Raw genomic sequence first — 13,966 nt, 5'->3', positions numbered from 1 at the left:
GGAAGATAGACATATGGAAGGGTACTGAGTGCAGAATAAATCCAGGTGTCTGAAGCCTTTGACAGATGTTTCAGTTTTATATGTAATCAATGGTGATGCTCATCAGCTCTAAAGGAAATGGTTTGTTGTGAAGTGTTTTGCACTTCCCTGGGGCTTTTTAGCTATTGTGTCAAGAGAAGCGCATTAGACCTAGAGAAGTCAATCAGATTATGCCACTGTTTCCATAGAAACGGTACATCATGTGTCCCCAGGCACTTAAATGTTTTAATTAAGAAACCTATTTGTATCATTCAGGCTAAGAGTACTGTTCTTCAATAAAAAGGTAAAATATTCCCTCATTTAGGTAAATCACCCAGTAATTTAATATATCTATATTAGGATAACTAGATGGATTGCTGTCCTTTTCCTGTTATTAAGACTTGATTTTTTCATCTCAGAAATCTGTTTATAACATCTGTTTTTGACAGGGCAAATTATTTTGCACTATGAAAACAGAAACAGTGTTTAGATGTTGAAATCATTTTAAGTGTCTAGGGGGAAGTTCTTCTGCCCTTCTGAGATAGTTTTATGGCCATTAATCTCTTTCATTTTTATCAAGATGACTTCTGTTTAAAAACTGTGACTTATGGAACAAAGCCTGCACATTCCTCAAGGGTGTAGATGACAGCAACCGTAACCTTGCAATGATTGTGTTGGAAGATTTTATCAGCTTTTGAACAAAAAAGTCTCCTTGTTCTTTTCTCTCTCTCCCCTGCCCCCATCCCCAGTGAGGGGGAATATTTTTAGTAGAAAGTAGCGTGGTTGTTAAAAATAAAAGGTTGAATATTATGGATCACATTATAATAAATTCCTCACAATGTGTGAAGAGCACAGCTCTCCTTTGCATTTCATGCTTTGTCTTTTAAGGGGGAAAGTGTATAAGTTCATAGGGAACTTCTGACAAAATTAACGCAGACTTATCAAGGATGTGTCTTTATCCATTTGGAAATGGAAACGTGTCTGTCAAAGGTAGGGGAAATTTTTGGGAAATGTACTTGGACAGCAGTGGGTGCAAAATCTGAACAATAGAACTAATAAGTATGGAATAAAGAAGGAGAGAGGGGAAATATTATATTTCATCCTGTTCCCACTAGGCATGTAGTGGGTTTGCTGTTTTGCTGTTTACAGTTTGCTGACTTGTCTCCTTAGAGAAGGGTAGCCAAAATGGTACTCTCCAGATGCTTTAGGACTGCAACTCCCATCAGTCATGGGAACTCATGGGAGTTGAAGACCAACAACATCTGGAGGGCACCACTTGGCTACCCCTGCCTTTTTAAGGATTCCCTATGAGCCTTGACTGACTTGGAGAAGCCAGAACTGTGGGGTTGGGTTTTTTTAATTAAAAAAACCCTACTACATCTTTATGTTGCCCTTCCTTTAACAAGCTCAGAAGGATGTACCTTTAATATGAAAGGATGGCTTAGGCTGAGATAGAGTAAGTTGCCCATGGTCAAGCAGGCTTCATGGCTAGGTCTGAACATGTGTCTCCCTGAAGCTAGATCACACAGGCGCTCACCTGTCCTGAAGGGTTCATGTTGATGCTGTGGATCATCAAAGTTGTTTCTGGTGTGGTATGTGTCCCTTTATAATGGGTATTAGGACTGTGTGGCCCTCCAGATGTTGTTGGACTACAGTTCCCATCATTCCTGGCCCTCGGTCATGCTGGCTGGAACTGATGGGTGTCGTAGTTCCAGAACACCCGGAGGGCCACAGGTTCCCCAGACCTACCCTGAATGAGGAATCTGGTGATGTTGGCCTGATCCTACTCGCAGCTAGCTGTTTCTTTAATTTATTTTCACCTCCGAATACCTCAAGCAAAGAAGTCAGATTCAATTGAGCTCTTATCATCAAAGGACAGCCTGGGATTTTGTGTGTGTTTTTGTTTTTTATAAGCCATTAATTTTCAGTTTCTTGCAATGAGTAGGCTTCTGCTTATAAGGGCTGAAGGTTAAATTCTGAGACAAGAAAGGGGCATCGGTTTAAGTAAGAACAAAGACTTTGAAGGAATAAAGTATCTTAAGCCAAATCTTCTTAAAGAATACCTAATCATTGGATGAACTAGTAAGAAGTTCAGCAGGAGCAACAGCAATACCAATTAAGTATGTTTAGGCAACTGTTTGGAAGTAAAAAAAGCTCCCCGCCCAGTAACTGACTTAGAGAGATTTCATATAAGCTTTCTTTCCCATTCCTGTTCCAGAGTGCCTTGTCTTACGCAGTTATAGCTATTCTGCATGATCTAAAAATCAAGTTCTTCATATGTGTAGAATACATTTGCACTATTTGTATGCTTGCTTAGTCATTCTCACAGAGGCAGAATCTTGGGTACAGTTGTCTGGCTGAGTTCCCAGCTGTGTGTTGAATGGTACTAACAACCTTATTTGAGATTCCATTTATTTGTTGCTTGGAAATGTTCTATGAATATGCAGAATACAGGCAAATAAGTATGAAACTGAGCAAAAACAAAAATCCTAACCATTGTCACTCAACGTAAATCAAAATATGGAGAGAGAGAGAGAGAGAGAGAGAGAGAGAGAGAGAGAGAGAGAGAGAGGAGATGGTGGTAATGCAGAGATCTTTTGGTTAGCAAGTTACAATATTGGGGATGATCAGTAGAATACTAAACAGAGGGAAGACACAGCATTCTGGGCACTACCATTTGAAATTGTTGGCTGGCTTAATTCAAGACAAATTGGCCCATTGGTTTAACTAGCTTTGGGGAAATAGGGGCTTATTAAAAGGTTAAGATGACAAAATAGGAACAACATATTCCAGAAAATCGACAGCAAATTAGCCCAACAAGCAAGCTCATGGTTAAAAGCATTAACCACAAGGCAAGGTAACAACTCTGCAATGGGAGAGTGGTCTTTCTTCTTCTGGAAAATAGAAGTATTATGAATGCAAGTAATGTTTACTCAGATCAAACTAAGGCAGTGTTAGTCCTTTGAAATGGTATTGCGTTTTTCTGTCCTCTTACTTTGTTCTTCCATTTGAATGAACTGTGTCAAAACAGTGTGAGACTCATTGCATTTTGAAGGCTACCAGATACATATATTGTAGCATAAGCTCTTTGTCGGTAAAGCCTGCTTTCTCAATTCCATGAAATGATTGCCTGAGTATGTATAAACCTAGAGGTTGCTCTCTCTCTCGCACACATATTATATAACTGCAGTCAAATCAGTTATGTGCAAGTGGTTGAATGCCAACATTGATGATCTTCAAGTGTTAACCTTGTTATTAAAACTAACTGTTAACAATTTCCCTTCATAGGAATTTATCGTGGCACATAGCTCTGGACACACAGAAGAAGTTGTACACACCTCACTCCCATGCATTCATTGATCTGAATAATGATTTCACTGCAGGTGAGTCACTACTTTTGAAATACCTTTTAAGTTCAGTTTGGCATTACATCTACAAATAATTAAACTGAACATTAAGCAGTCGCTTATGCATTGTGAATTTCCAAGGCTGAGTGGCGTCCAGGACTCAGATCCAACATTATTTTTTTCCAAGCTAAGAAAAATGGGTTTTCTCAGGAAGAGGAGAAAAGAATCCAAACTTAGCAGGTTATTCTGTGTCTAATGGGAGTCCTATAAGAAAAGCTCCTTTTAGACAGAAGGGGGGGGCAGCGAAAAACAGTGCTTGAATTATAGGGCAGCATTTTGTTATGGCCCTGTATTCACCATATCTCTCTGTCATAGGAGTCAATTCCTAGGGGCCATGAGGGCTTTGGCCCCCACAATAAAATATTTGAGGGGGCAGGGGTCCCCACAGTTGGCGGGCATTGCTATTCAAATGTTGTGTGTGTACCTCATGTGATCAGTTATGCAGGGCAGGGCTTACCTGCCCCCAAATATATTGTATTCAAGTTGGCACCCCTGCGTCTCTGTGCCTGGCTGAGGAGCACAGTCAGGTCTCTAGCTCTCCATTGCTTTGTTTGCACAGGATGTCTGTTCAGAAACATCCATGCTCAGTGCTTTAATGACAAGAGAACCAGAAGGTGTATTCCCTGCTTTACTTTTGAATGCCCCCTTAACCTTCTAAAAATAGTGCCTAACTTTGTGGAGGGTATTATTTGGCACCCACAGCACTTTGACCAGTATAGAAAAAGCAACGCCCCAGTTTTCAATAATAAAAAACACTGTTTAGAACTATAATTGCATTGCACTTTCCAAAGTATAGAAGGACAGGTACAGCCTCAAAGAGTTTGTCAGCTAAAATTCTACAAGAGAGGAGACAACAGAAGAACAGAAGCCTTTGATTTTATTGTTGCTTAATTTATTCTTTCATAGTTTAGCTTCTTGTGTTCTTTCTCTTTCCCACTTTTAGTCTGGGATTTTTTTAAATGATGGATTATTGTTTTATACTTGTTTTTATGCTTTAGTTGATCTTTTTTTAGAAGGGAAGAGTGGGGTGTAAAATTTTGCATAAATAAATGAAAATTACATTTCAGTTACATGTACTCAGGTTGAGTAGGAGCAGTGTGATACAGGGACTGCAGGGGATGTCCCAAATATTGCATTGAAAATGTGGGATTTGAGAAGGGATTTTAAAAGATTAACAATGCAAACCTATGCTTGGGTTCAATGGGACATATCCTATGGTAAGCGGGTATGAGATGGTAACCTAAACTTGAATTGTAAGGGACACAGTAGGAATGGGGAACTTGGTGCACTCCAGATGTTGCTGAACTACAGCTCCCATCTTCACTTACCATTGGCCGAACTGGGTGGGGCTGAAGGGAGCTAGAAGTTCAGGAAAAATCTGGAGTACCACAGATTCTTCATCTCTTTGAAAGAGGAGGACAACTAAGAAGGGATGTGAATGATCCGTGCCCTGCATGTAAAGAACACGCTGTTTATTTTTGCAACAGATGTAGCCAAAATAGTCACGCCAGCTAAACTATTTTTGACAGTTATATCATTATAAACAGCTTAACAGCTTTAAATTGTGCCTGAAAGGGGAGAGGGATCCTCTCTAGTCTGAGCATCTTTATGCCAATTTAGTTTAGGCCTAATCCATTTTCCAACTGCCACACTCCTTTTCATCTTTTTTTATGGATCTGTCCTCTCATCCTTTGCTGAAGCACCATGTACATAGATGGTGCTATATAAGTCATAACACAACCTTGCAACAATTAAAACTTTCTTTAAAAGGTTGATATTATTACCAGCAATAATATAATTACATAGCAGTTATCTAGGAGACTCTGTTGAAGAGTCATCCTTTTTCATAATAGAATTCCATGGACAAATCACTTAAAGCCAGGGATATGAATGGCACCATGCACTTTCTCACCCCCTACATGTGAGCAGCAAAATAAGCTGTAAACAATGACTTGCCCCTTAAATGTGAACCCATAAACTATAGTTAATGCCCTGCAAACAAGCCGGAATATTAAACCATGATTTAAAGTCAGTACCCTGGCTTGTTTGTAAGCCAATAAGCGTAGTTTTTGAGGTGGTTCATACTGGGCTGGAAAGGACCTCTGTATACTTGCATCAGGACCAGTCCAGCCATGAGGCAAGGTGAGACATCCACCTCAGGCGGCAGAATCCACAGAGGGAGGAGATCTGGTATCCAAGGAATGCATTGCCCACTGCTGCAGTAGCAGCGAAGGCTGTGGCATGCTACTTGGATCTGCCTCTTCCTCACCAGCCCTTACCCCACATGCCATCTCTACAGAGACCTCTCAGCCCTGGCAGAGAAAGGCGCCATGTTGTGGTTTGCCTCAGGTGCCAAAATATATTGGACCGGCCCTGACCTGACCTGCATGCAGCTTGTGTGTATCCTGCCTTATTAATCCAGGGATTGATTGTGTGGACCAGACCCAGTTTGGTAAACTGCATAAGAGTTTTCTCAGCCTTGAAAATAAGTACATCAACCAGAGTGAAAATAGCATTGGCCTAATCAATCAGAGAACGCTATTTCAGATGCTTTTCGTATTCCAAGGTATTTTAATTTGGCTACAAAAACAGATTTGTTATTTCAGAATTATTCCTGGTCTTGGAAACCTCTTTATCGGTGGAATTAATAGCATTGGCCTAAGTAATGTATTTCCATGCATTGCTGAACAAATTCACAGGTTGTTTAGATAAATGTGAAAACGATCCTGCCTAAATAAGTATAGAGCTGCAGCCGTATTTTCTTGGATACAAAAGTACTTTCAGTATATAAGATATGGACTCCAGACAGATAGCCGTGGTGTGAAAGCGACATGGTTTGCTATGAAGAAAACTGTTCAGTCTCAGTGTAGTCCGTCAGATTGTTATTGTTTGTAGCCAGTGGCCATTATCATTTAATGCAGTAGCTATTTGGTAGAAAGTTATACCTTCACTCTTCAGTTCTGCTCAGCTTCATTCCTCTTACTGTGAGACTATAGAAACAGTCTTTTTCTGTGATGACTCGACCAGTAACGTGCACCCAACGGGCTTTGGATTCGTGGTTATCAAGCACCAGTGCTTGGTAAAGCTGTTCTTTGAACTGAAGTTGTTTGTGATACTACTATTTTATTAATTTAATCTATATCCTGCCCTTCCTCCCAAAAGAGCCCTGGGTAGCACAGACACAAACAATAAAGCCATCAAGACATCTGAAAACATAATATGGTCTTGGTGGGGTCCATTGTTCAATAGAAGAAGCCAGAAATCCCAACAGGTAGCACAAATCCTTTTACAGTAGTACCTCTGGTTTCGAACTTAATTCGTTCCGGAGGTCCGTTCTTAAGCTGAAACCGTTCTTATCCTGAGGTGCACTTTCGCTAATGGGGCCTCCCGCTGCACGCGCTCCTCTGGCACGCGATTTCCATTCGCATCCTGGAGCAAAGTTCGCAACCAGAAGCAGCTACTTCCGGGTTAGGGGAATGAAGGTGCAGAATGAAGGTGCATCACAGGAATGAAGGTGCAGAAACTTTAGTGGGAAGTATGTGCATCATAAAACAGACATTTTTGTCTATGTGTGGAAATGGCACGGCTGTCTGCTTGCTTAGATTTTTGCTTCTCAATTTCCTTATGCACAGAATGCGCTTATTGGGAATCTAGAATTCACTGAGTTCCATTAAATCGGCTGCAATGAAGGAAAATAAGTACGTAAATGTCACACAAGATGCCTTCTGTTGGAATAAATGGAAACAATGAGTGTTGGGAAGAGAATTAAGTGGCTGTCTGCAAAGATTTTGCTCAACAGCAGTCAATGCAAATCTCAACGTGTGTTTCTCTCTTTAAACATCTCGTACAGTGTAGGCATTGCAAAAAGTGTAACCTGATGTGCTGCTGGCTGTTTGCTTGAGATGTTGGATGCTTTGTGTAATCAGTTATTTGAGGAGGCAAGCAAAGACATTTCAGGGAAAGAGACGGCGCCTTTCTGCCCTGTGCATTGCTAATTGTAATGCATGTTACATCGCTCCCAACACAAGCAAAGGTGCTGCTTTGTTTACTGCCTCAATTCCTTTCCTTCTAGCAATAAATCTGCTAGTTGGACAATAGTTCACAAACCTGTTCCTAGTATCCTGTTCATTACAAGACTATCTAAAGCCTGAATTTGAGCATGCAGCCCAATAACTTCGCAATACAAGCTGCCAAATAGAAATTAAAAGCACTCTGGGGTCAGAGCCCATTTGAATTGAAAGGGATAACTGCATCCATTCAGAACTACATGTTCATCTCTTATCTGCATTCATCTACCCTCTTAGCTGCCCTGACTGCACCCTGGCAGAGGATGCCACAGGGAGATTTGGCCGGTACGATCATTAATTCATTTTGGGCACTGCCATTTCTGTGCTGTGCTGCAGGTTCAAGTGGAGGAGGGTCGTGAGATTTGCCCAGGCTCAGGGGCGTAGGAAGATAGGGGCGGTGGGGGCGGGGCGCCCCGGGCGGCGTGATCCCAGGGGTGCCATCGCGGCTGCCCGCCCCGCTCCCAAAACCCACCCCCACCCCCAAAACACATGCCACATCCCTGGGGGCAGCGCGCCTGCTTTCCGCCCCCGTTGGCAGAGCATGAAGCTCCGCTGCTGCCCAGGCTTCTGGGAAGAGGACAGAGTGGCTCCCTCCCACTCTTCGTTGCTATTGCCATGAGTCTTCTGCTGTCACAAGCACTGTCAGTGATCACAGCAAGCAGGGCAGCTGGCCTATGGCAAGCTGGGAAGGGGGCAGGCAGCAAACCAAGTGAGAACAGCAAGAGTTGGTGGCAGCTTCACATCACACAGGCTTGCATCTACGTAGTTAATTTTTAGTTTCATTATTATTTAACACATTAACATCTTGCCTTTCCCCCAAGTTGGATTCAAGGCAGCTTAAAACATTTTAAAGCAGCATTATGATATACAAAGTAATAAAAACATATAGTTAAGGACAATAATTAAAATGCATCGGAACCCATTTAGAACCTGTAAATAAAAAGCAGTTTGACTTGACAGCAGCCCAGTGATCAGTATCATCTCCGCCTTAGCTTTCAAAGGCTTGCCTGAATCGAAAGGTCTTGGCCTGCCAGCAGAAGGGTTGCAAAGAGGGAGCCAGTCTAACCTCTCTGGGGCTAGGGTTCCTTCACCACCACCACCACTATATTTGCACATGTGTGAAATGAAGAAGTATGCGTAAAGTCAATGCAACAAAACATATTTTTAATGAGAAAAGGGCCAGAGTCTCTTTATTAATAAACCTGGTTGTAATTGGAACAATTTAGGCAACTGTCCAGATGGTCCCCCCTCCCATTCAAACCTGTTAGTAACCCTAATATGTAACCATTGTAAGGGGGAAAGATTCTCCTCTCATGTCCTTCACCAGCCCCACTGCCCCCCGCCCAACTCAGGACTTTTTAGATATTTTAGACTACAAGTCCCCATGCTGACTGGGGCTGATGGGGTTGAACTACAACGTCTGGAGAGTGCCAAGTTGGGAGAGTTGGTCCTTCACACACTTACCTGTACCCTGCTCTGCTCAGGATTAGTGCTGTCTGCTGGCAGCACGAGTTAGTTTACCCTTCTTTAATTGCTGTTAACAGGCGACTTTATTTTAGGAATGCTTATCCTTGCCAATTGTGGCACTTGCAGTGTGGAGTGGGGAAGAAAAGAAAAGCACTCCTCTCTTGGGGAACCTGACAAATCCTTGAAATTTCCTTAGCTGCTGTTGCTGCCCTCTTAATGTTGATTTCAATTACCCTCCAAAGAATCCTGTGCTAATGACCCTAGAGTAGTTTTGTAGTGTAATTTTCCTTGCATGTGAAAACTATGTATTCATGTACATTTTGTATAGTGAATCTGGCTAGGCTTCTAGCTGGATTTTCCCCATGGAACCAATATTCTTACTGGTTTGCCCCATGATACTAAAGAGTGATTTAGCAATGTGTGGCTAAGCTCCTGAGCAAGGCCTTGGGCTTGCACACTCCCTGCTTTCCCCCCCGCTGGTCAGTAAAACAAACTCTGGCTGGCTGATTCTTAGCTAAACAAGCTAACTTCAACCATAGTTTAAAAACCTGGCTTGTGTAACTAACAATTGCTTGTTTTTAAATCCATATTCCTGGCTCACACGTAACACTAAGCCAAGATTCTTTGAAATTGAAAGTAACCTCAGCTGAAGCCCTTTTTATGGAGGTGTGGGGTGCATACCCTCCAAGATTTCTGCCGTGTAAATAGGGACGTCCCATTCCATAATTGTAATTTTACTGTTTATACCCCACACACCTTACTGGATTGCCTTCAGATGGCTCGGGGGTTGGATAACTCCATACCCTCCAACAATTCTCCAATGAAAATAGGGACACCCTAAGGAAAAGTGTAACATTCCAGGATCAAATCAGAAACTGGGCCAGTAAATCAGGGGCGTCCCTGGAAAATACGGACACTTGGAGAGTCTGTGGTTGTAATGAGAGAGGAGCATGCAAACCCAATGCCTTGCTCAGCTGACTGAGGCTACTCCATTTAACTGTGAACTGTGTTAAGTGCAAACTACCCCTCTGATTCGATGTACCTGCCCAGGTGTTAATATATTTACCAAAGGCTCAGCTCTGGCATTCTGACCTGAGAGAGAAAAGGTCTCTGGTTGACAAAAATAGGGTCTGTCTTGTGGCAGCATCTCAATTGTGGATCTCGCTCTCCTTATCAGTCCTTGATATGACTTAGGTACCAGGTAGATATGGTTTTGATTGTCTGGATGTTTACTGGGTTTAGTGCCTCTTTAAATTGGTTCTTAAGAGCCGTCATTGATAGGATTTGTTGATGTCTGAAGCTGATGCTGCTTTTTTTGTTTGTTATCTTTGTTCTTGTGTTTTTTAAACTATATTTTATAGCCTACCTTGAAGATACATTTTTTAATAAACCTCAGTAAAAGGGTTTTAAATGAGTAAGGTAGCCTATAATTTGTTACCAAAAAGCATTATGAGCTTGCAATTATATTTTGCAGAACTACATTTCAAATTATATGCAGGAGGCTAATGTTTTTGCAACATGGTTGTGTTGGGGTATTTTTTCCTCTGGTAATTTTTTTTATGGGAATGCAAATGAGAAATTAATTGGTTTTCTTGCAATAATGTTTGGCTTATGAACTGTTGAACATAAAAATAATGGGCTTCAAAAGCCTGCTGATGTGGAGTGGGGTTTATTCCACTGTTCATGGAAACACAGCAGACTTTGCATCCAGAATAATGGTATTTCCCATCCTCATTGACATGCAGTAAATGTAAAAATCCCAGAGGATGAATCCCAGTTGATCTGCATAATTGGAAACATAATTTATCTGTAGAGAAGAAATCTTAATACCTGTATGTTTAAATGAAACTCCAGGGTTAAAAATGTAGATGTGGTCGATCTTGTTCACAGATGAGCAGTTAGTTATGCCCAATATAATCTCTGCTCAGTGCAGTACTTAACAATTATTGTCATAAATCAATTGAGTTTTGAAACATTTGTTTAAGGCTTTGCTCTAGAAATCTGGAGTCGCCAGTTGTCCTTGTTCCCAGTGTGATAATCTTTATTAGTAGTAATAGATTTTCTTGAGGCCTTGTTTTTAATTACTTAATTTAGTACTTTATGAAGGAACCAGTGCTTTAAAAATGTTATTATTACATCAGGTTACCCAGCGGGCAATGCTATTGTTCCTGTTGCAGCCTAGAACTATTTCTGTACATCTCTCAGGTATTCACTAAGTGCCTTATTCATTCATTCATAAATAAATAAACTCAATGTTTGGAGTCAGGCAGCAGCAGTCGCAAGCAACACTAAGCCAGGGAGTAGCCAACATGGTGTCCTCCAAGTGCTGTTAGACTACAGCTCCCATCATTGCCAATGATTGGGGATGGGAGTTGTTGTCCAACAACATCTGGAAGGACCACTTTGCCTACCCCTGCATCTCACCATGAGGCTGGTTTATGAAGCTGTAATGTGCTTGGTCTGTGAGTGATGCACACCACCCAAACACTCTTTGCTCCTCCCTTCATGTGAGAAGGTAAATAAACCATGAAGTTGACTACCTTAACAGTCCACCTGAACCTAGGATATTACCATAGTTTGTTTCACAATACAGTAATAAGCCACAATAGCAGGTTAGCCTGAAATCAAGGGTTGTTTTCAGCTTAGTTGTCATGGTTTATGACAGTGAAGCCAGCCACAATCCAGGGTTCAGATTGCATAATGCTATGCCCACCTCTTAGTGGTTTGTTTATCTACCTGCACCCATGCACAGATTGGCTTAATAAACCAAGGTTTGTGTCTGCACTGTGCGGAAATGCAGTTGTCTCTGGCCTCCATCTCTAAATGCACTTATTAACAGCTTGGCCTCACAAGATTGTGACAGGGAATGAGATAAGGGGAACGTCCAAAGACCTACTTTTGGTATGCCCAGTAGGACTTTTGATATTCCCACCCCAACATCCTTCAAACAGCAGACCCCAGTGGCATTTCACAAAGTGATTGTGTAGATTTGTCATGCAATATGGGGGTGGGGTGCTGCTTAAGAAACAACAACCCAAAGCTTCCTTGGGTGTGGGGAACTAGTTATGAATTCAGTTGATCCCAGTCAAAGACACGTTTAAAGCTCAGCACAAGGTAAAAAATTAAATTAAAATTATATCAATGAATAAAGTGACTATAGCATAACACACACAAATAAATAAGAATTATGTTTCCCTCGATAAACAAGGTTGCTTACATGGTTTTGATGTAAATGTTGAGGTAGGGGTAGATTGCAAACTCTTTGCAGACTAATTTCTGCAGAAAACAATTACAGCAACTACATTTTGAAACCTGGGGACAGAAAGTCAGAATTGCCCAATTATTATTTCCTTCACATTCCCCTAACACTAGCAGCCTAAATGCTGTAATGCTTGAAAATAAGTATTTTAAAATAATTGTTTTTCAGGTCAGTGTCACTTAATGCAGAATGAAAATTCTCCAATTTAATATAGTTTATAAGATTATATTTTATGTTTCAAAGATTAAAATGCATTAGCTTTATTATTATTTTCAATGTAATTACATTTCAGGTTTCCGCAAAGAAGCAGAATATGAAATATACAGTCCTTCATTTCACAGTCCAGGAGTGTGAATGTGCAGCATGTAAAAAATATACTGTAGGCTAAGCCTAGGGGCACATAAAGAGAGGGTGTGTGATTTTTTTTAAAAAAAGCTTTTGAGTAGATGACCCCTATGTTGCATGGCAGATTTTTTCAAAACTCCCCCAAAGCCATTTATGTACTTATAAATCCTAGAAATAAATTAATATCCTGCCCTTTGCCAGTAAAGCTCTCACAACAGCTATCAAACAAATAATTTAGAACTTCCATAGAATAAAATAATGCTATAAAATCACAAAGTAAACCTTTTACAATCTCAAAACAGCATCAGCTTTAAAAATCAAAACAGCAGGTGATAACATTATTCAGTTGTATTTTGCCTTCTATCACTGTGCCATACAGAGCGTGCTCACGTACGGTTTATGTGTGTGGTATGGAAGCTGTACTTCCCAGGACAGAGCAGGGCTGTGTAGAATTATTAAAACAGCAGAGAGCATTATTGGCTGCTCACTCACCACCTTAGAACAAATTTACACCACCAGGTGCCATAGAAAAGCACTAGATATATCAAGAGATCCAATGCACCCTGGTCACCATTTCTCCTTGTGACCCAAGGTGGAGCTGAAATCCAAGATGGATGTCACCTACTTCAAGGCTGCTGTGCAATACAAGTACATTACTGGGTTGCTGTCATAGTTTCCCCCGAAGCTGGTACCAGTTGTGTGATTTGTGCTAGATGTTTTAGGCAGCCACTTACCGGGGGGGGGGGCATATCCTTTCTTCTTTCTCATCTCCCCCTCTTTCAGAAAACAAACAGAACAAACCAATCTCATCCTAAAAGTGAGGAAATGGCAACATGCATTACAGTAGACAGAGCATGCTTCTCTCTCTATAAGCACCTTTAAAAAAAGCTATTCACCAAACCTTTTAGACATTTAAATTATCATCTTTGTGTTAGCTCTTTGTAGCTTGACTTGTGCTTTTGTTTTGTTTTTTAACAAATCCTCACATTTATTCCTCCCACACAGCAAATAGCTAAACACATGTTTTGTTTTATTGCTAAGCTGCCCAACATCAGAGCCATTGTGTTGTTGGCTGGTTTTAAGAAAAACAAACCCAATCTCCATTTTGTTTCGGAGATGGTTATTATTCCAGTCCTATTGCTTTGTGGCTTTTTGTGTGTGTGCACTTTTCTTAAAACAAATTTATTTTAACGTAGAAGGTTGATGATATATTGCTTAATCAAGGTAAACTCTCTAAGCTATTTCCTTAAAATCATTTAAAACATTCATAAGAAAATGTTAGTAAAATCAACAGAATTTGCAATCTATAGCTTGTAAGAACAACTATGCATAGTAAAATTACATGTCAGGACATGCTTGCCTAATCATAAAAGCTTTTAGCAAGCTTCAAAAACAATGAACTT

The 13,966-nt window shown here is 40.8% G+C and overlaps 1 protein-coding gene across 1 annotated transcript in view; it reads left to right on the top strand.

Moving 5' to 3' along the window:
* ITFG1 (integrin alpha FG-GAP repeat containing 1) overlaps window positions 1–13,966 on the top strand; it is a 110,478-nt gene that overhangs the window by 9,099 nt on the left and 87,413 nt on the right. Inside the window, exon 6 of the mRNA XM_035117352.3 lies at window positions 3,307–3,401. Within this exon, the coding sequence (XP_034973243.2) occupies window positions 3,307–3,401 (95 nt within the window). The remainder of the gene's footprint in view (window positions 1–3,306; window positions 3,402–13,966) is intronic.

Source organism: Zootoca vivipara, chromosome 6, assembly GCF_965207765.1.
Source record: "Zootoca vivipara chromosome 6, rZooViv2.hap1.1, whole genome shotgun sequence".
NCBI lineage: Eukaryota > Metazoa > Chordata > Lepidosauria > Squamata > Lacertidae > Zootoca > Zootoca vivipara.
Note: the sequence above shows the minus strand (reverse complement) of the source record. Positions and strands in the feature narration are given on the sequence as shown.